We start from the raw sequence: 20988 nt of genomic DNA on the forward strand, positions 1-20988 counted from the left end.
GTTGTGCGTTTTCATCGAAAAGCTTTCTTAAAGTTCATAACTCTCACGTTTATTCGTGAATGGGGTCAAGGACCCGTTAAAGCTTCTTATTCTAATAGGATCAGGTCGTTCACCTCGGCAGTATAATAGATACATCTATGGTTCGTGCCATTCGACCCTCAGCAATGCGCACATTATGGTTGCATCGGGTCATTCGCCTCGACAGGATTATGTATCACACTCTCATGAGAGCGGGCCGTTTGCCTCGGCAATATAATAGATGTATCTATGGTTCATGTCGTTTGAGCCTCGGCAATGCACACATTATAATGGGATTGGACAGTACGCCTCGGCATTCCTATAAAATACTCTTATGGAATCGTGCGTAATATTTGACAAAAAGCCAGTGTATCTGTAAGTTGTCCTGATTAGAACTATGACGGACTATCTGGTGAGGTCCATTATATACATATACTCCGCTTGAAGAGGTAACTGCTAAATGAGAGCTTGAGTTTATTGTTGAGAGGAAGATTGTACCACGTATTTATACTTGTTTGTTTCGTTTGTTTACTCTGCCTCACATTTGTTTACTTCCTACTGTATTTGATTTATTGGACCACTAGTAGGTGTCGATGTCGATCCCTCGTCACTACTTCTTCGGGGTTAGGCTAGATACTTACTGGGTACGCGTTGATTTACGTACTCATGCTGCACTTGCTGCATTTATTGTGCAGGTACATATATATCTGGTGGTCTTATGGGCGCGAAGACGCAGCTATTTTGGGGATTTTACGGTGAGCTGCATTCTATATTACGATCCGCATCATACAGAGTCTCCATCAGCGTTATTTATATTCTCATGTCTAACTTGTATTCCAGACAAATATTGTATTTTATTATATTTCCTAGTTGATACTCATGCACTTGTGACACCGGATTTTGAGGGTTCCTACTGGATGTTTAGTATGGTAGTTCACGTAATCATTATCATTTCACCCTGAAAATTTTCATTTTATACTATTTAATTAATGAGAATTATGATTTCAAGTAATAAAAATGAGTAATTAAGTTGATCAATCATTGTTGGCTTGCCTGACGGCAGCGTTAGGCGCCATCACGACTTATAGTGGATTTTGGGTCGTGACAGCTTGGTATCAGAGCGTTAGGTTCACTTGGGTCTCACGAGTCATGAGAAAGTCTAGTAGAGTCTTGCGGATCGGTACAGAGACGTTTGTACTTATCTTCGAGAGGCTACAAGTCTGTTAGGAGCACTTCCCCTCTTGATTCCTAATCGTGCGACTTGATTCCTTTGAGGCTTATGCTTTTATTCCCTTCCTATTCAATCTTATGCGACATGAATCGCTTGTTATCAATTGGGCATCGAGAAATTGTAGTGGTACTGCAGACGTACGTGCAAGATGTTTTTTTCCTGCGTATTCGGGCAGGCTATCATCGTCGCCTTGCGGAATGGTGTTCTATCATTCAGCTCAGTATCTGTATTTTCTATGGTTTTGAGGCTATGCACAGATTGCTATGATGTTCATGCGTTGTTATCGCACAATATTGGTGTAATGGTAGGGTGCTTATTTATGTGTCGAGGCAGTGAATGACTTGAAAGGAGGATTTCTCAGTGCACGATTTAGAGGTTCAGCATTTAATTCCAGCAAAGGAAAGGCAATCGGACTATGGATGTTCATACTTTGGTTGATGGAGTAACAAGACTTGAGATTTTCGAGCGTGGTAGAATTTTCATTGTGATACGGTGTCGTCGTCCTTGTTTGAACGCATTAGGGTTCGCCGGTGTTATGGACCTCTTTGATTTGTCTTCGGGGCAGGGTGTGGTGAAATAGTGTCTAAGAAGCGGTTCTCAGAGATGGCGGTGTGTAGCGGTTTCAGAATCGAATCGGTGTTTCGAATGCCGATGGCTCGAGAGATATGATCTTCGAGGAGGCTTAGAGTTGGTAGCAATTTATTAGTCCAGGTGCTACAGAGATGAATTTTGATTTGATGAAACATTTGGGTAGCGAAGGATGAGGAAGGACATGGTGAGAGGTGTCTCGCAATGGTTGAATTGCTAGCAGAACAAGTATGAAAAGCAAAGGTCGAGGAGTTGCTTAAAGGAGATGGTTTAACCGAAGTGGGAGCGGCATAGTAGCATATGAATTCTGTGGTAGGATAGCCACATGCCTTGAGAAACTTTTAGAGCGATTTGGGAATCGTGGTGGGAAACGACTAGGTCTATCGATTTTATTTGAGATGGAAGCTACTGCACTGAGGAAGCTTGAGTATGGCAAAGAGGAGTTGGCTTGAAATGAAGAGGGATGTGAAAACTTGATAAGTTATAAGTACTTTTGTTTTAAGTTTTGATGATCTAACAAACTTACTGTCAAGAACTAGATAAGGAACCTGTTACATATTCTCAAGACCTTAAGATCAAAAGGTTCTAGCTTGGGATATGGTTCTACTCTTCAGAGTCAAAAGAACAACAGAGGGAACAAATAGCTACCATTTCCCGAGGAAACTGCGCAAGTCAACTGCCCCAGTTGTAAAGTTGTTGCGTGCACACGCTACATTGCAGAAACAGTGCAGCAGTCAACTTTATGGGGAGTGTCTTTTACCTACTTTTCTTACATCATCTTAGTGATGTCACAAATGTATGACTAACATCAAGAAAGGTAAAACAAATCACTTGAACACTTAGAGAATTTACTCAAGCACTCCATCGGTGATTAAGTCTTCAGTGAACAATTCTCAAGTGCATCAAGAACAAAGAACAACACGGCTACGGACCAGTTCCTACATCAAGTGATTGTATGTCCTTAGTTGAGTTGTAACTTTGTTAAAGCTCTCAATTGTAATTCCTACTTAGCTTGTCTAGAAGCATTGCGTAGGAAACCCTTTGTAAATCATAAACCCTTGTGTTTGTGTCTTGGCTAGAGTTAGTCGAGTTGTAAAGTCTTTGTAATAAAGTTATTACAAAGTGGCTTGTAATAGAGTGTTACAAGTTAGTGAGGGATTAAGAGGTTAATTCCTAGATTACATAGGTTGTAATCCGAAAGTTGCTCAGTAGTGAAGTTGAAATCCTACAAGGGTAGGTCACGGTTTTTAATCCCGTTGAGCTGGAAATTTTCCACGTAAAATTCCTCCTGTCATTTACTTACTGCAGTGTGCGTGGTTTCTGTGGGACCTTATAGAGAACCTGGTTCTCTATATAGTTCGGTGGACCCTTAAATTCTATCAATTGGTATCAGAGCAGGTTTTTTCTATCAGGCTAACACCTAGAAAGGATCTTCATGCCTGCTCCACCAAACTTTAAAGAAGGTCAGTCTACCTACAGGCCACCAAGGTTCAATGGCCAATACTATGGATGGTGGAAGACTAGGATGCACGACTTCATCATGGCTGGAAATTCGGGCAGGCAATCATCGTCGCCTTGTGGAACGGTGTTCTATCATTCAGCTCAGTATCTGTATTTTCTATGGTTTTGAGGCTATGCACAGATTGCTATGATGTTCATGCGTTGTTATCGCACAATATTGGTGTAATGGTAGGGTGCTTATTTATGTGTCGAGGCAGTGAATGACTTGAAAGGAGGATTTCTCAGTGCACGATTTAGAGGTTCAGCATTTAATTCCAGCAGAGGAAAGGCAATCGGACTATGGATGTTCATACTTTGGTTGATGGAGTAACAAGACTTGAGATTTTCGAGCGTGGTGGAATTTTCATTTTGATGCGGTGTCGTCGTCCTTGTTTGAACGCATTAAGGTTCGCCGGTGTTATGGACTTCTTTGATTTGTCTTCGGGGCAGGGTGTGGTGAAATAGTGTCTAAGAAGCGGTTGTCAGAGATGGCGGTGTGTAGCGGTTTCAGAATCGAATCGGTGTTTCGAATGCCGATGGCTCGAGAGAGATGATCTTCGAGGAGGCTTAGAGTTGGTAGCAATTTATTAGTCCAGGTGCTACAGAGATGGATTTTGATTTGATGAAACATTTGGGTAGCGAAGGATGAGGAAGGACATGGTGAGAGGTGTCTCGCAATGGTTGAATTGCTAGCAGAACAAGTATGAAAAGCAGAGGTCGAGGAGTTGCTTAAAGGAGATGGTTTAACCGAAGTGGGAGCGGCATAGTAGCATATGGATTCTGTGGTAGGATAGCCACATGCCTTGAGAAACGTTTAGAGCGATTTGGGAATTGTGGTGGGAAACGACTAGGTCTATCGATTTTATTTGAGATGGAAGCTACTGCACTGAGGAAGCTTGAGTATGGCAAAGAGGAGTTGGCTTGAAATGAAGAGGGGTGTGAAAACTTGATAAGTTATAAGTACTTTTGTTTTAAGTTTTGATGATCTAACAAACTTACTGTCAAGAACCAGATAAGGAACCTGTTACATATTCTCAAGACCTTAAGATCAAAAGGTTCTTGCTTGGGATATGGTTCTACTCTTCAGAGTCAAAAGAACAACAGAGGGAACATATAGCTACCATTTCCCGAGGAAACTGCGCAAGTCAACTGCCCCAGTTGTAAAGTTGTTGCCTGCACATGCTACATTGCAGAAACAGTGCAGCAGTCAACTTTATGGGGAGTGTCTTTTACCTACTTTGCTTACATCATCTTAGTGATGTCACAAATGCATGACTAACATCAAGAAAGGTAAAACAATTCACTTGAACACTTAGAGAATTTACTCAAGCACTCCATCGGTGATTAAGTCTTCAGTGAACAATTCTCAAGTGCATCAAGAACAAAGAACAACACGGCTATGGACCAGTTCCTACATCAAGTGATTGTATGTACTTAGTTGAGTTGTAACTTTGTTAAAGCTCTCAATTGTAATTCCTACTTAGCTTGTCTAGAAGCATTGCGTAGGAAACCCTTTGTAAATCATAAACCCTTGTGTTTGTGTCTTGGCTAGAGTTAGTCGAGTTGTAAAGTCTTTGTAATAAAGTTATTACAAAGTGGCTTGTAATAGAGTGTTACAAGTTAGTGAGGGATTAAGAGGTTAATTCCTAGATAACATAGGTTGTAATCCGAAAGTTGCTGAGTAGTGAAGTTGAAATCCTACAAGGGTAGGTCGTGGTTTTTAATCCCGTTGAGCTGGAAATTTTCCACGTAAAATTCCTCCTGTCATTTACTTACTGCAGTGTGCGTGGTTTCTGTGGGACCTTATAGAGAACCTGGTTCTCTATATAGTTCGGTGGACCCTTAAATTCTATCAATTAGTATCAGAGCAGGTTCTTTCTATCAGGCTAACACCTACAAAGGATCTTCATGCCTGCTCCACCAAACTTTAAAGTAGGTCAGTCTACCTACAGGCCACCAAGGTTCAATGGCCAATACTATGGATGGTGGAAGACTAGGATGCACGACTTCATCATGGCTGGAAATTCGGGCAGGCTATCATCATCGCCTTGTGGAATGGTGTTCTATCATTCAGCTCAGTATCTATATTTCCTATGGTTTTGAGGCTATGCATAGATTGCAGTGATGTTCATGCGTTGTTATCGCACAATATTGGTGTAATGGTAGGGTGCTTATTTATGTGTCGAGGCAGTGAATGACTTGAAAGGAGGATTTCTCAGTGCACGATTTAGAGGTTCAACATTTAATTCCAGCAGAGGAAAGGCAATCGGACTATGGATGTTCATACTTTGGTTGATGGAGTAACAAGACTTGAGATTTTCGAGCGTGGTGGAATTTTCATTATGATGCGGTGTCGTCGTCCTTGTTTGAACGCATTAAGGTTCGCCGGTGTTATGGACTTCTTTGATTTGTCTTCGGGGCAGGGTGTGGTGAAATAGTGTCTAAGAAGCGGTTGTCAGAGATGGCGGTGTGTAGCGGTTTCAGAATCGAATCGGTGTTTCGAATGCCGATGGCTCGAGAGAGATGATCTTCGAGGAGGCTTAGAGTTGGTAGCAATTTATTAGTCCAGGTGCTACAGAGATGGATTTTGATTTGATGAAACATTTGGGTAGCGAAGGATGAGGAAGGACATGGTGAGAGGTGTCTCGCAATGGTTGAATTGCTAGCAGAACAAGTATGAAAAGCAGAGGTCGAGGAGTTTCTTAAAGGAGATGGTTTAATCGAAGTGGGAGCGGCAGAGTAGCATATGAATTCTGTGGTAGGATAGCCACATGCCTTGAGAAACTTTTAGAGCGATTTGGGAATCGTGGTGGGAAACGACTAGGTCTATCGATTTTATTTGAGATGGAAGCTACTGCACTGAGGAAGCTTGAGTATGGCAAAGAGGAGTTGTCTTGAAATGAAGAGGGGTGTGAAAACTTGATAAGTTATAAGTACTTTTGTTTTACGTTTTGATGATCTAACAAACTTACTGTCAAGAACCAGATAAGGAACCTGTTACATATTCTCAAGACCTTAAGATCAAAAGGTTCCAGCTTGGGATATGGTTCTACTCTTCAGAGTCAAAAGAATAATAGAGGGAATAGATTGCTACCATTTCCCGAGGAAACTGCGCAAGTCAACTGCCCCAGTTGTAAAGTTGTTGCCTGCACACGCTACATTGCAGAAACAGAGCAGCAGTCAACTTTATGGGGAGTGTCTTTTATCTACTTTGCTTACATCATCCTAGTGATGTCACAAATGCATGACTAACATGAAGAAAGGTAAAACAAATCACTTGAACACTTAGAGAATTTACTCAAGCACTCCATCGGTGATTAAGTCTTCAGTGAACAATTCTCAAGTGCATCAAGAGCAAAGAATAACATGGCTACGGACCAGTTCCTACATCAAGTGATTGTATGTCCTTAGTTGAGTTGTAACTTTGTTAAAGCTCTCAATTTTAATTCCTACTTAGCTTGTCTAGAAGCATTGCATAGGAAACCCTTTGTAAATCATAAACCCTTGTGTTTATGTCTTGGCTAGAGTTAGTCGAGTTGTAAAGTCTTTGTAATAAATTTATTACAAAGTGGCTTGTAATAGAGTGTTACAAGTTAGTGAGGGATTAAGAGGTTAATTCCTAGATTACATAGGTTGTAATCCGAAAGTTGCTCAGTAGTGAAGTTTAAATCCTACAAGGGTAGGTCGTGGTTTTTAATCCCGTTGAGCTGGAAATTTTCCACGTAAAATTCCTCCTGTCATTTACTTACTGCAATGTGCGTGGTTTCTGTGGGACCTTATAGAGAACCTGGTTCTCTATATAGTTCGGTGGTCCCTTAAATTCTATCTATTGGTATCAGAGTAGGTTCTTTCTATCAGGCTAACACCTAGAAAGGATCTTCATGTCTGCTCCACCAAACTTTGAAGAAGGTTAGTCTACCTACAGGCCACCAAGGTTCAATGGCCAATACTATGGATGGTGGAAGACTAGGATGCACGACTTCATCATGGCTGGAGATTCGGGCAGGCTATCATCGTCGCCTTGTGGAATGGTGTTCTATCATTCTGCTCAGTATCTGTATTTCCTATGGTTTTGAGGCTATGCACAGATTGCTATGATGTTCATGCGTTGTTATCGCACAATATTGGTGTAATAATAGGGTGCTTATTTATGTGTCGAGGCTGTGAATGACTTTAAAGGAGGATTTCTCGGTGCATGATTTAAAGGTGTATTGGTCCTGATGAATATAACAGGATATCGGCATGCCAATCAGCAAAAGAAATCTGGGAGGCTCTTCAGACAGCTCACGAAAGAACAACACAGGTTAAGCAATCCAAGATCGACTTTCTCACAACTGAATACGAGCTCTTCAGGATGAAAGATGATGAATCCATCCAAGATATGCGTACTCGCTTCACCTCCATCATTAATGAGCTTCACTCTCTTGGTGAAACTATTCCAAGAAACAAGCTTTCAAGGAAAATCCTTAGTGTACTGCCCAGTTCTTGGGAAAGCAAAGTGAACGCCATTACAGAGGCGAAGGACTTGCAGACCCTGACCATAGATGAACTTGTTGGCAATCTAAAAACATATGAAATGAAGAAGAAGAAGGACAATGAAAGAAGAGAACCCAATAGAGAGAATAACCTGGTCCTCAAGACAGACAACAATGATTCAAGTGGTGAGGACGGTGATATGGCTTACTTGACAAGAAGATTCCAGAAGATGGTTCGCAGGAATGGAGGCATTCCAAAAAGGGGAAGTTCTAGTAAGCCAAAACATTATGACCTCTATCATAAATGTGGCAAGCCCGGACACTTCATCAAGGAGTGCCCTCTCCTAAATCAAGATCAGTACAAAAACAACCTTGATAAAGCAACCAAGAGGAACTCGGTTCCTGATAAATGCTTCAAGAGAAAGAATGTCACTGGCAATGTTATAAAGCAAGCTCTTCCTGCATGGGGAGACTCCTCCAGCGAATCTAAAAAAGAAAATGATCATGGTGATAGTTCAATGATGGTAGTGGAAAGTGAAGCAACTGAGTATGACTCAATCTTTGCCTTGATGACTCAGTCTGATGATGATGAAGATGGCGACGATGATGAGGTAAATTTTCTGGATGTTCAGAGAAATCTAAAATCTTATTCTCCTAAAAAACTCATGTCTTTGGAAAATGTGTTAATTGATGCTTATCATAGTCTTATAAATGATAAAGTTGCTCTAACTGTGGAGTTAGGAGAAGCATAACAAACCAGAGATGACTTAGTAATCGTTGTTGTTGATTTAAAGGAAACAATTGAGAAACTGAAGAAAGAGAAGGATGCCTTAGATGAAAAAATTGCAAATATAGAACATGAGAGAGATGACCTATTAGAGGTGGTAGTGGACTTGAAGGAAATAATTAGGGAACTTGAAATGGAGAGTAGGCCTGAAAATTCTCAAAAGGGAAAGGAAGTTGCAAGTGAGGCACATATTAAGCTTGAAAGTGAGTTAAATTCAGTGAAGTCCAGTTTGTGTGCTGAGCTTGAGAGAAACAAACAACTTCATGAAGAACTAGGAAGAGTGAAGAGTGACCTTGAAAAATCACTCAAGTGGACCTGGTCCTCTGATGCTATCACTGCCATGTACACCAACAATGGGGGAAACAGGCAGGGGATTGGATTCCAAAGGGAAAAGATTCCCTACAACCCTCATAGCAAGTACGTTATTGTACCTGATAATTGGCTTTGCACTCACTGTGGCAACACTGGGCACTTTAAAGAAAACTATAAGGCTAGATTTCAGTCACAACAGAAACAAAGTTTTCGATGAAAAAGTAACTTCTGGAAGAGAACCTGGTCCCTCATATATAAAATGCATGATTCCTTCTTGGACCAGAAGATCCCTCATTCACCCCTTTCCTCATTACAAGGGACCCAAACTCATTTAGGTTCCTAAGTCTACCTCCTGATTTTCTTGTGCAGGGAACAATGAAAAGGAGCAGCCTACAATAGTACATGGATAGCAGCTGCTCAAAGCATATGACTGGAAGTACAAATGATTTTCTTTCACTAAAAGCCCTGCAAGGAGGGAGTGTATCCTTTGGAAATGGCAAGAAAGGATACATTCTGGGAGTTGGAAGTATTGGGAAGTCTCTCTCACACTCAATCGAAAATGTGTACTACGTGAACGAGTTGAAGTACAACTTGCTAAGTGTTTCCCAGATCTGTGACAAGGGAAACAAGGTGGAATTTGTGTCAAAAATATGTACAGTCACAAACCTAGTGACTGGTGAGGTGGTGCTAGTAGCAAAAAGATACAAAAATATCTATGTTGCTGATTTTGAGTCTCTGCAGAATGGTGATCTCAGCTGTCTAAGTGTTGTTGATGATGATGCTGAATTATGGCATAGGAGGCTGGGTCATGCAAGCTTCACGTTGCTGAACAAATTGGTCAGGAAAGACCTGGTTCATAGTCTGCCCAAGTCAAGTTTCAAGGATCACAAAGTGTGTGATGCATGTATAAAAGGCAAGCAAGTCATATCCTCATTCAAGCCAAAAAAGGAAGTCAGTACCTCAAGGACACTTGATCTTCTTCACATGGATCTATGTGGACCCATGAGGGTGGCAAGCATGGGAGGAAAGAAATATATCTTTGTTATAATTGACGATTACTCTAGATTCACCTGGACTCTGTTTCTCAGAACCAAGGATGAAACCTTTAAAGTGTTTGTTGTATTCGTCAAAAGGATTCAAGTGAAGATGGGTAATAATGTAGCTTGCATCAAGTCTGATCATGGGACAAAGTCTGACAATGCCAAATTTGATAAGTTCTGTACTGAAAATGGTATCACTCATAATTTTTCAGCTCCAAGAACACTTCAACAAAATGGTGTTGTGGAGAGGAAGAATAGAACTCTTGAAGACAATGGCAAGGACAATGTTGATTGACAGTGGGATCACAAAGAATTTCTGGGCAGAAGCTGTCAATACTGCTTGCTACTTGGTGAACAGGTGCATGATCAAGTCCCTTCTGAACAAGACTCCATATGAACTGCTGAATGGAAGGAAGCCCAAGCTGACACATCTAAGGACTTTTGGGTGTATATGTTTTGTCCTCAACAATGGAAAGGAAGCTCTTGGAAAATTCGATGCCAAAAGTGATGAAGGAATCTTTCTGGGATACTCATCCCAAAGAAAAGCTTACAAAGTATACAACGAAAGGACTCAATGTGTTGAAGAGAGTATACATGTGATCTTTGATGAATCTCACCTCTCCAGTAAGAAGGACAAATGTGTTGACCAAGATGGAGAACCTTTATCTGTTCCAGGTGAAGTTATTGACATGGCAAATGGAAAGGCAGACATGATGAGTCATGTCAAGGAATCCAGAAAAGATGATACAAATACATCTCCATTCAGTGGAGAGGAACCTGGTCCCACGATCATAACAACTGAAGTTGAAAATAGAGTTGTTGATGCAGTCCATGGTACTCCACTTGCTGAAGTAAGAAGCGGCCAAGAACCTTAGTCAGATATACCTGGCTCCTCTACAAATGAGATTCAGGTACCAAATTGGAAGCACAAAAGCTCACATCCTCTTGACAACATAATCATCCCTCTTGACTCAGGTGTTCAAACCAGATGAAAAGCCAAAAATTCACTTGCCTTCTCAGCCTTTCATTCCCAAATAGAGCCCAAAAACATCAAGGAGGCATTGAAGGATGCAGACTGGATCACACCCATGCAAGAGGAGCTTCATCAATTTGAAAGAAACAAGGTATGTCACCTGGTTCCTCGACCTGCAGATCGAACCATCATAGGAACCAGGTGGGTATTCAGGAACAAACTTGATGAGTTTGGAAATACAACAAGAAACAAGGCAAGGCTTGTAGTTCAAGGCTACAATCAGGAAGAAGGGATTGATTATGATGAAACATTTGCTCCAGTTTCTCGAATGGAAGCTATTAGAATTCTTATTGCCTTTGCATCTCATATAGAGTTCACATTGTTCCAAATGGATGTCAAAAGTTCATTTCTAAATGGCTACCTGAAAGAAGAAGTTTATGTCAAGCAGCCTCCTGGATTTGAGTATCATGAGCACCCTGAGCATGTGTTCAAGCTGGACAAGGCATTGTATGGACTAAAGTAGGCTCCTCGGGCTTGGTATGAAAGGTTATCAAAGTTCCTTCTAGAAAATGGCTTCACAAGAGGGAAAATTGACAACACCCCTTTTCTGAAGAAACGAGGGAGGAACCTGCTCATTGTTCAAGTATATGTTGATGATATCATTTTTAGAGCCACAACTGACTCTCTTTGTGAAGAGTTTGCAAAACTCATGGGGAGCGAGTTCGAGATGAGTATGATGGGGAGAATTAAATTTCTTCTTGGGACTTCAAGTGAAGCAATCTAAAAGGGGAAGATTAATAATTCAGCAGAAGTACATCAAAGAGCTGTTGAAAAGGTTTGACATGGAAGCATCTAAAGTTATTGACACTCTCATTGCCACAGCTACGCGTCTAGACATTGATAAACCTGGTTCCCTTGTAAATCAGACCATGTATAGAGGTGTCATAGGATCACTTTTGTATCTCACTGCAAGCAGACCAGACATTGTGTTCAGCGTGGGTCTCTGTGCAAGGTTCTAATCAAATCTAAAGGAGTCTCACTTGAAGGCTGCTAAAAGAATATTGAGATATCTTAAAGGAACGCCGGACTTGGTTCTCTACTATCTATTAGGTGACAACTTTGATCTCTTTGGGTATGCTGATGCTAATTATGCAGGATATCTGGTGGACAGGAAAAGCACGTCTGGAATGGCACATTTTCTGGGTTCTTGTCTCATCTCATTGGGTACAAGGAAACAGAACTCAGTGGCACTCTCAACTACTGAAGCAGAATATGTAGCAGTTTCTTCTTGTTGTGCTCAATTGTTGTGGATCAAGCAGCAGTTGGAGGACTTTTTAATGTACTCAGATTGTGTACCTCTCTTGTGTGACAATACAAGTGCACTCAACATGGCCAAAACTCCAGTCCAACACAAGAGGACCAAGCACATTGATGTACGCCATCACTTCCTCAGAGACAATATTGATAAAAGGGCTCATCTGTATGAAGTTTTGCAGCACTGAAGATCAGATTGCAGACATCTTCACCAAAGCCCTGAGCAGAGAATATTTTGAAAGAAATCGACTGGAACTAGGGTTGATAAAACCCAACTGATGAACCTGGTTCCCCAATGACTGGTTATGAAAGAAATGTACAAGTAAAATTAGCTAAAAGTGTTTTCTGGCAAAGCCTAACTCATTTCTATACCGTTACAGGTAGACACACATGATGATTATAGAGCAACTGATGCAGTGCATGCTAGTAAAAGGGGTTAAGCTTACATTTATAAGACATGTCAGGGAACCTGGTTCTCCTGACACAGGTTAGTAGCTTCTTTGTTTTCTCATGCACAATTTAGAACGGATAAAACAATGCCACATCATCAATGTGTCAGTCTCTTTACTTTGCGTCTTTTGAACCAAAATGTCTCACCTGTTACTGAACGACCCAACTCCCAAAATAAAACTACCGCCTTTTCTTAAATGCATCTATCAAGGTCACAACTCCTCACATCAAACTTCAAACTCTTCACTTTCCCTTCTCTCTTCTCAAATCACTAATCTCTCTAGTAAACTCCATCATGACTGAGAATCCAGAAAATTTCGATCCTCTCAACAATACCCCCATCGAGTCCATACCAGTCGAAACTCTAATAGTATACTTCTTAATAAACACCACCACCAGTCCAAACCCTAGAGCGGAGTCTCCCCCACACTTAGTCTCCTCACCTACCCACTCAGGTTCTAGTTCTCATCGGAGTCGCAAAACCTCGACTCCGAAAAAGTTTGTGGCTACCAGCTCTCCTCCAAATTCGCCGATAAAACAGAGTGAACAGGGTAACGTGGTCCAAGAGGGAAATCAGGAAACATCAAATCTCGCTATGGAAGAAAACTTAAGTGAAAACCAAGACAGGTAGTGAGTCTATAGGTAACACTCCTCCTTCTATTGAGATTTCCATGGAACCACAAGTAAATGAGGCAATAGAAAATATGCTCTCCATAGTTGGTGAAGGGGGTTTTTGTTGAGGAAGGTGTAGAGGGGTCTGAGCCTCATGGGGAAGAGCCTCAGGTCATAATAGATGGGAGGGAGCTTGTACCGTTTGAAACTTTGGAATAGGATGATACTACTGGGGTCCCTAATGATGGACATGATCCCTCCATGGAGGATCCAGGTCAGGGATCATATCCCCAGGTCAGTATTGATCCTGCTTCTTCTCCCCATTTCTATGTTAAACCCCTGTCTATGGTGGTGCCTGAGATACAGTCTGATAGTGAAGAAGATTTGGATGATATTGTGATCACTAGTTTTTTCAGGGCTAGGAGTAAGACAGTTGCAACTCCAGAGCAAACACCTAAGCGACCCACTACACGGTTGCAGAAAAGGGTGGCTCTAGAGTCTGCTATCAAGAAAAGTCAAAGGAGTCAAAGAAGGAGAAAGTTGGTAAAGGATGGAAAAGCTGTACATGAAAAGGTCATTCCTGTTGTTAATGTAGATGAGGAAGCAGAAGAGGAACCTAGTTCCTTGAGTCACAAGCCCTCGAGGCAGAAGCACTCTCTCTCTCTCTCTCTCAATCCAAAAGAAACACTTCTACCAGTGTTGAAAGTCCAACCAAGAGTGCTGATGCTGTTTCTAGTGAAAAGTTTGTAGAGAAATCTGGTGATAAGATAATGAAAAGAAAAGTGGATGACGATGAGGAACCTGGTTCCTCCAAGAAACCAAAAGTTGGTAAGTGTCTGAGTTCTGGGGAAAAGAAGTTGAGTAATCAGAAGGTGCTGTGGGGCCGCACTTTTGCCCCTAACATTGTGGAGGTTGCTGGGATGAGACAGTTAGTGGAGATTTGTGATTTCCAACAGTGGACTCATTTGTTTACAAATGATGTTCCAAAAGTATATGAGGAGGAGGTGTAGAGTTTTTATGCCGACCTCTTCATAGTTGAAGATGATCACATCTGTGTGTTGGTAAATGGGGTGGATATAGTGATGGACTCTGCCGTGTTAGGGTCAATTCTGGGTGTTCCTGTGGAGGGGTTGTCGTCTGTTCAGGGTGCCTGCTCGTCCAATTTCAGAAATGCCATTGTCAAGGACAAGGCAATCCAGCAGGGGGAACGGGTGCATAATAAAGCACTCCTTCCAGTATATCAGCTGCTTTTTGAAATGGTTAACAAAGTGCTGCTTCCCCGCCCTGAGAGGAGATCTATTACATCCAAAGATGACCTGGTCCTTATCGAAGCCTTAGATGGTGTTACCACCATCAATTTGCCTGGGATAATGATTGAGCATATGCAAAAAGTGGCAGACTTTAAGGACGGCAACCATGGGCTACCTTATGGGTTTCTTCTCATAAAGGTCTTCAAGTTCTTCAAAGTGCCTCTGGGACAGGCCAAAGTGGGCACTAAAAAGCAAACCTTCTCCAAGGCCACTCTTGAGGAGTGTGAGTGTATTGACAAGGACGGAGGAGTTGGAAGTACCTCTACCATCTCTCGACTGATAAATGCTCAGAATAGTGCCACAGAGGAGATCCAAAAGTTGAAGGCAAGGAATGCGATTCTTGAGAGTTAGCTCAGTCAGCTACAAAGAGGTACCAAGTTCCGGTAGTTCTCCCAACTCAGAGGTTGCCCGCCTGACTCAGAAGAATGCCGAGCTGAGGAAACAGATGGAGGATCTGAAGAAAGACTGCTCAATGAGCAAATGTGTTACATCCCGTACCTTAGCATAAGGATGTGCCGTAGTAAATCCACATGAGTTCGAAGGGATTATGTCTATTAGGAGGTTATAGAGGATTTAAGACACTATTATTATGATACCCTGTAGGTTTACAACCTTGATATCGTTAGATATTATGTTAGTGTGCTATTTTCTTTTAAGTGAAGTATTTTAGTAAAAGTTTTATAAGTATAATTTTGGATAGTTACCATTATTACTATTTTAGAATATGGTAAATTATACATATAATATAAGAAAGTTTATGAGATTTTCTTTATTGTAAAGATAGAAATTAATTTTTTTTCACAAGAAAAGGAGGTTATATTTTTATCATTTTAAGAATTAAGCGTACGAGAATTTTTACTCTTTATATGAGATTAGGAAAATTATAAGTTGAGAAAATATATGTATTTTTTTACATGGATGTTTTAATAAAATAATAAGTGTATGTATTTATTTTATATGGTACCATATGACCATGATAGTGTGGTGTATAAAGTGTGTTAAAAGTGAGTAGTATTTTAAGTAATTTGGGATAATTCTTAATTATATGGGTAATTGATTAATTATCGGGTAGCGAAATATTATCTAATTAATTAATAAATTAGTGGATAAAGATTTAAAATCCCCACCCCACCCCCACGTGGCAGCAAGCCACAACTAAGACATATGACTCTTAGTCATATTGGCTTAGGTGGCTATCTAAAGTAATAAGACACTAACGTGGAAGTCATACGAGTTTGGTTTCATTTATACAAGTTTGGTTTTCATTTGGACAGAGAATGATAAAGTGAGAAATCATATATCTTTATTCATTCATGTAAAATGATATTGAAGAATGTCTAAGTATGTTTCTAGTTAGCATATGATAAAGTTGTTAATGTTTATAATATAGTGATACATGCATTTTAATGCATTTACCACAGTGCTACGATCGGTTGGACAGACATGCATATTCATTTACCACCGTGCTACGGCCGGTCGGGCAGTCATGTATATACGATATGGATAATAGAAACAGTCTCAAAGAGAAGCATTATATATATAAGTAAGATAAGTAGGTATATATGGTGGCACTTCAGAGATTCAGGTTGATTCTTATATGTCTTTAAAGTAATATGGACTTATTGTTATGTTTCAGTTCTGCCTTACATACTCAGTACATTATTCGTACTGATGTCCTTTTGTAGGGGACACTTCATTCATGCATGCAGGTATAGATAATCAGTTTGACGAGCCCTCATAGTAGATGAGATTGGCATTCGGCGAAGGATCGGTAAGACTCCACCTCATTTGGAGTACAGCCGAGTCTATGAGTCATCGTGTCAGAGTTTTGCTATAGACTTATGGGTAGGTCGATACCCTGTCCCATTTGATGTCAAATAATCTTAGAGGCTTTGTAGACATCGGTTTATTTTGTACAGTATGTCAGAGGCCTTGACGGCCCATATGTATTCATGTCTTAAAAAAATGATTTCTGTGATACAGTGTTTTCCCACTTACGCTTGTACATTATGAGTTGTGGCCATGTTGGCCCATGATAGTTACAAAAGGAATGCGTTCAGCCAACTCGACCTATGTATGTTCTAGTTTTGGTAGAATGATCATGAGTTACAGAGTGGTTCGCTCGGGCCAGCCCGACACCGGATGCCAGCCACGCCTCCCCAGGTTTGGGGCGTGACAAAAGTCCGCGAATTCTCGCATGGATCTTGTCCTCAAAACCCTTTCCCCCTCCTTGAAGCCCTCTTCCTCCAGTGCCCCTAGGCAGTGTCACCTTCAGTGTCCAGTTTCCAGTGTCCGTCTCTTATTCTCTGATGATGCCTTTTTTTTTTTTTTATTGTTGGTACTTGTTTTTGTTTTTGTTTTGAATTGTGGATGGTAACATTGAATCTGCTCCCATTTGTAACATCCAAATTGTTTTATGGAAGCTTTTCCCCTTTTGCCGTGTATGATATTATTTCTTTGTCTCTGTTTTCTATCATGTTTGTGTGCACACAAGTGGCATAAGTTAACCACGCTAGACTTCTTTTTGCTACTTACTTAGTACTCTTCTTTTTATGATGCCAAAAGGGGGAAGATTTTTGCATAATTGAATAATGATGTGTGCACTGATTAAGGGGGAATACAGATTCAGGGGGGGACTAAATGGCCGTCCTGTTTCTGGTTTTTGTGGTTCTTCGTAGGATTTTCATTATAAGTTTGTCATCATCAAAAATGGGAAAATTGATAAGTTATAAGTATTTTTGTTTTAAGTTTTGATGATCTAACAAACTTACTGTCAAGAACCAGATAAGGAACCTGTTACACATTCTCAAGACCGTAAGATCAAAAGGTTTCGGCTTGGGATATGGTTCAACTCTTCAGAGTCAAAAGAACAATAGAGGGAACAAATAGCTACCGTTTCCCAAGAAAACTGCGCAAGTCAACTACCCAGCTGTAAAGTTGTTGCCTGCACACGCTGCAGTGCAGAAACACTGCAGTAGTCAACTTTATGGGGAGTGTCTTTTACCTACTTTGCTTAAATCATCCTAGTGATGTCACAAATGCATGACTAATATCAAGAAATGTAAAGCAAATCACTTGAACACTTAGAGAATTTACTCAAGCACTCCATCAGTGATTAAGTCTTCAGTGAACAATTCTCAAGTGCATCAAGAACAAAGAACAACACGACTATGGACCAGTTCCCACATCAAGTGATTGTATGTCCTTAGTTGAGTTGTAACTTTGTTAAAGCTCTCAATTGTAATTCCTACTTAGCTTGTCTAGAAGCATTGCGTAGGAAACCCTTTGTTAATCATAAACCCATGTGTTTGTGTCATGGCTAGAGTTAGTCGAGTTGTAAAGTCTTTGTAATAAAGTTATTACAAAGTGGCTTGTAATAGAGTTTTACAAGTTAGTGAGGGATTAAAAGGTTAATTCCTAGGTTGCATAGGTTGTAATCTGAAAGTTGCTCAGTAGTAAAGTTGAAATCCTACAAGGGTAGGTCATGGTTTTTAATCCCGTTGCACTGGGAATTTTCCACGTAAAATTCCTCCTGTCATTTACTTACTGCAGTGTGCGTGGTTTCTGTGGGACCTTATAGAGAACCCGGTTCTCTATATAGTTTGGTGGACCCTTAAATTCTATCAAAACTTGATAGAATTTTGATATCTATGAGCATCGTTGGAAGATATCGGCGTGGAATTTCCACAGGTGGGTTATCTCCTTTGAGCAGGTTAGCGGTTGCGTGATATTGATAAAGTTTCTATGAGGAGTTCTACTTAATACCCGGTAGAAGGTCAAATATACGATCGTAGCTGATAATTCGAAATGTTCATGAGAAGTGTAACAAGATATTTCTAGGAATTTGGCGGGTTAAAGGTGCGAGATCATGGTAATTGAGAATGATGAGTCTTTGTGAATTCTAGGTTTGTGTAATTGTAGCTTAAAGCTAAGTGGGGGAGCCCCACCATCTATGAATTGATCGCGTGGTTGTCTGCTTGTGAGGTTTTCTGGTTATCGGTGCATAGGTGGATTATTTATGACTAAGAAAAGAAAACATCAAGGTTAATTCGAGCAAAGAACTTGATGAATGTGTGCTATATTTGGCCTTATCGATTCATGTGCAGGTTTTGGGAAGACTCAGAGTTTATGCTTCTTGTGGATGTGATGTGCAAGGAAAAGAATTCATCTGGTTGCTTCTTTGGGAGTGTTCATGTACTAACAGAGCATAGGAGTTTGATTATATTCGGGACCAGGTCAGAGTGGGTGACTCTCAACAATGGTTCTAGTGGGTTCAAGAATTGAAGTGCATTGCCTAAGGATTTCGGGTCCATTGTGTGGTTAAAGATAGAGTTTTTGTAGTGGATTATGAAAGGGATTTGGAGTGTTCTATGTTATCATCGGGTCTACGGGTTCAGTATTGGAGAAATGGGAGAAAACAACTTTAGATTCATAGAGGATCTTTCAGAATGGGTGTACCGGTTGGAAATATTATTGTGCGCATAAAAAGGGTAGGAGATGGTTCATGGGTATTGAGACGATGTGGTGTCATAGATTGGGTCACTCGGGATTAGTGTTGTTGGATTTCGTTATGTTTTGAATGGAGCTATTATTATTTCTAAGGCAAGTACAGAGTAAATTTGAAGAAGTGGGGTCGGTTAGTAATGGTTTGAATCAGCATGATTGTGGCAATGATCAGTTCCTTCGGCGTGTTAAGTTATACAAGTGGTTTTTGGTTGTACGTACAGGCTTAACGACCACCGTAATTTATTTGATTTGGGAGGTATTCGATTCCTATGGCCTTGTTGTGTAAATGGATCCCGAAAGAGTTATGGTAGTTTAAACCACGACTTGAGGTTTGTATGTTCTGCGGTCGTGAGAATCTAGTTGCGTGTTGCAATGGTTCTTTTGAAAGGAGTTAAGGGAAAGGTTTCTAGCCAATGAAGTATTTATTCTACTAGTAGTTCAGGGGTTATGAGGAATTCTTGTAATCTCGCGTAGCGGCATGATAGGTGCAGTGAGCAGCATGGGAATTAGAGGTTGAGGATCAAGGTTACAGCTCGGTGTTGATAAGAATGTCACGAGGTCGGATGGGGTAGGGAAGAATTCATATGTTTAGAGTAAGCTGGCATTAACTTAGTGTCGCTTGAGAATGGTGTCCTGTGGAAGAGGCATTGTGTGTTGATTTGCGGATTCGTGATTTTCTTTACAGAATTAATACAGTTGGTGGTATGGAGGTGCAGACTTTGCTACCTGGTGCGGAAGGTCGTGGGAGCGTATCCCATAGGAAAATTGTATAAGTGTGACATATTAGTCACTTGATTGTTAAAGATTGAAACCAAGTATGGAGATTCTGGTACTGTCACTAATGTGAGAATTTATGCCTGAAAGGCGCTCTATTCCTTTGGTTATGGACTGTGGGAGTTTGTTACGGATTGGACGGTTGTTCGTGTGTGTCATGAATAGGGTTATTGTGGATTATTGGAAGGTTATTAGCTCAGTATGGGATAAGCGGAATCGACTTGAGGTTCGCTAGTAGATTTACATCAGATCGGATGTGTTCATTCGTCATATCATTGCTTACAGAGGAGTCTTCGGGAGTTGCATGTTATTTCCGTCGTCAGCTATTCCATGTAATACTCTATTGTGCCATGTGGGTTGTGAGACGACTTGATTATTTGCACAAGTGTTGTGGTCCCGTGTAGCTTGTAGTATTATATGAGCAGGATGGGTCTCGAGATGCAGGTCATTTATTGCACCTTAGCTGTGCTTGGGTTTTGTAGCGTATGACGCTATCCGTCTCCCCAGGGTTATATTTTCGCACTTCGCGTGTTTGTGGTCGATATTCGGGTATTTCGTAGGTATAAGCATTTTGGCTTGATGGGTATTTCCTTATTTATTGTTATGTGTGGATCGGGTGGCACGCCGCTACGGGTATGTTGTTTGGATCGGGTTGCACGCCGCAACAGTATCATGTGTGGATCGGGTTGCACGCCGCAACGGTGAGATATTGAGTACGGTTCTCTATATCTACTTCTGTGTATTTTGTTTCTCATTCTCTGGAAGGGTTCATAGCATCTGTTCGACCGTTTTATTTGATATGCGGGCTAGGTAGTTCTTTTCCAGAGTTCGTTTTTCCTTATATATCACATTTGACTTTGTAGCTTGTTGGCGCATTATTGGCGTCATATGAGATTTTTGGCAGTGTTTGAGATGACTTATTGCTTGAGCAGCTTGTACTGGGTGAGATGAGGTTATTGGACCTGGGATCAGTGCGATCAGAGTTATGTATGGTATATTAACAAGCAAATATCGTTCAGTTCACAGTGAGGTAATGGTCATTGTCAGGAGGAGACACTCCATGATTTGTTGATTCGGCAGGTGGTTATTAGTTTCTAC

At 40.9% G+C, this 20988-nt stretch overlaps 1 protein-coding gene across 1 annotated transcript; it reads left to right on the plus strand.

Moving 5' to 3' along the window:
- Positions 1 to 7323: 7323 nt before the first annotated feature.
- On the plus strand, positions 7324 to 10246 carry LOC142163851 (uncharacterized). The gene is made up of 4 exons (XM_075220996.1): positions 7324 to 7394; positions 7571 to 8336; positions 8607 to 9016; positions 9439 to 10246. Exons 1-4 carry the CDS (start codon positions 7324 to 7326, stop codon positions 10244 to 10246), a joined length of 2055 nt encoding a protein of 684 aa, XP_075077097.1.
- The last annotated feature ends 10742 nt before the right edge of the window (positions 10247 to 20988 follow it).

The sequence above is a fragment of the Nicotiana tabacum genome, chromosome 9 (assembly GCF_000715075.1).
Source record: "Nicotiana tabacum cultivar K326 chromosome 9, ASM71507v2, whole genome shotgun sequence".
Classification (NCBI taxonomy): Eukaryota; Viridiplantae; Streptophyta; class Magnoliopsida; order Solanales; family Solanaceae; genus Nicotiana; species Nicotiana tabacum.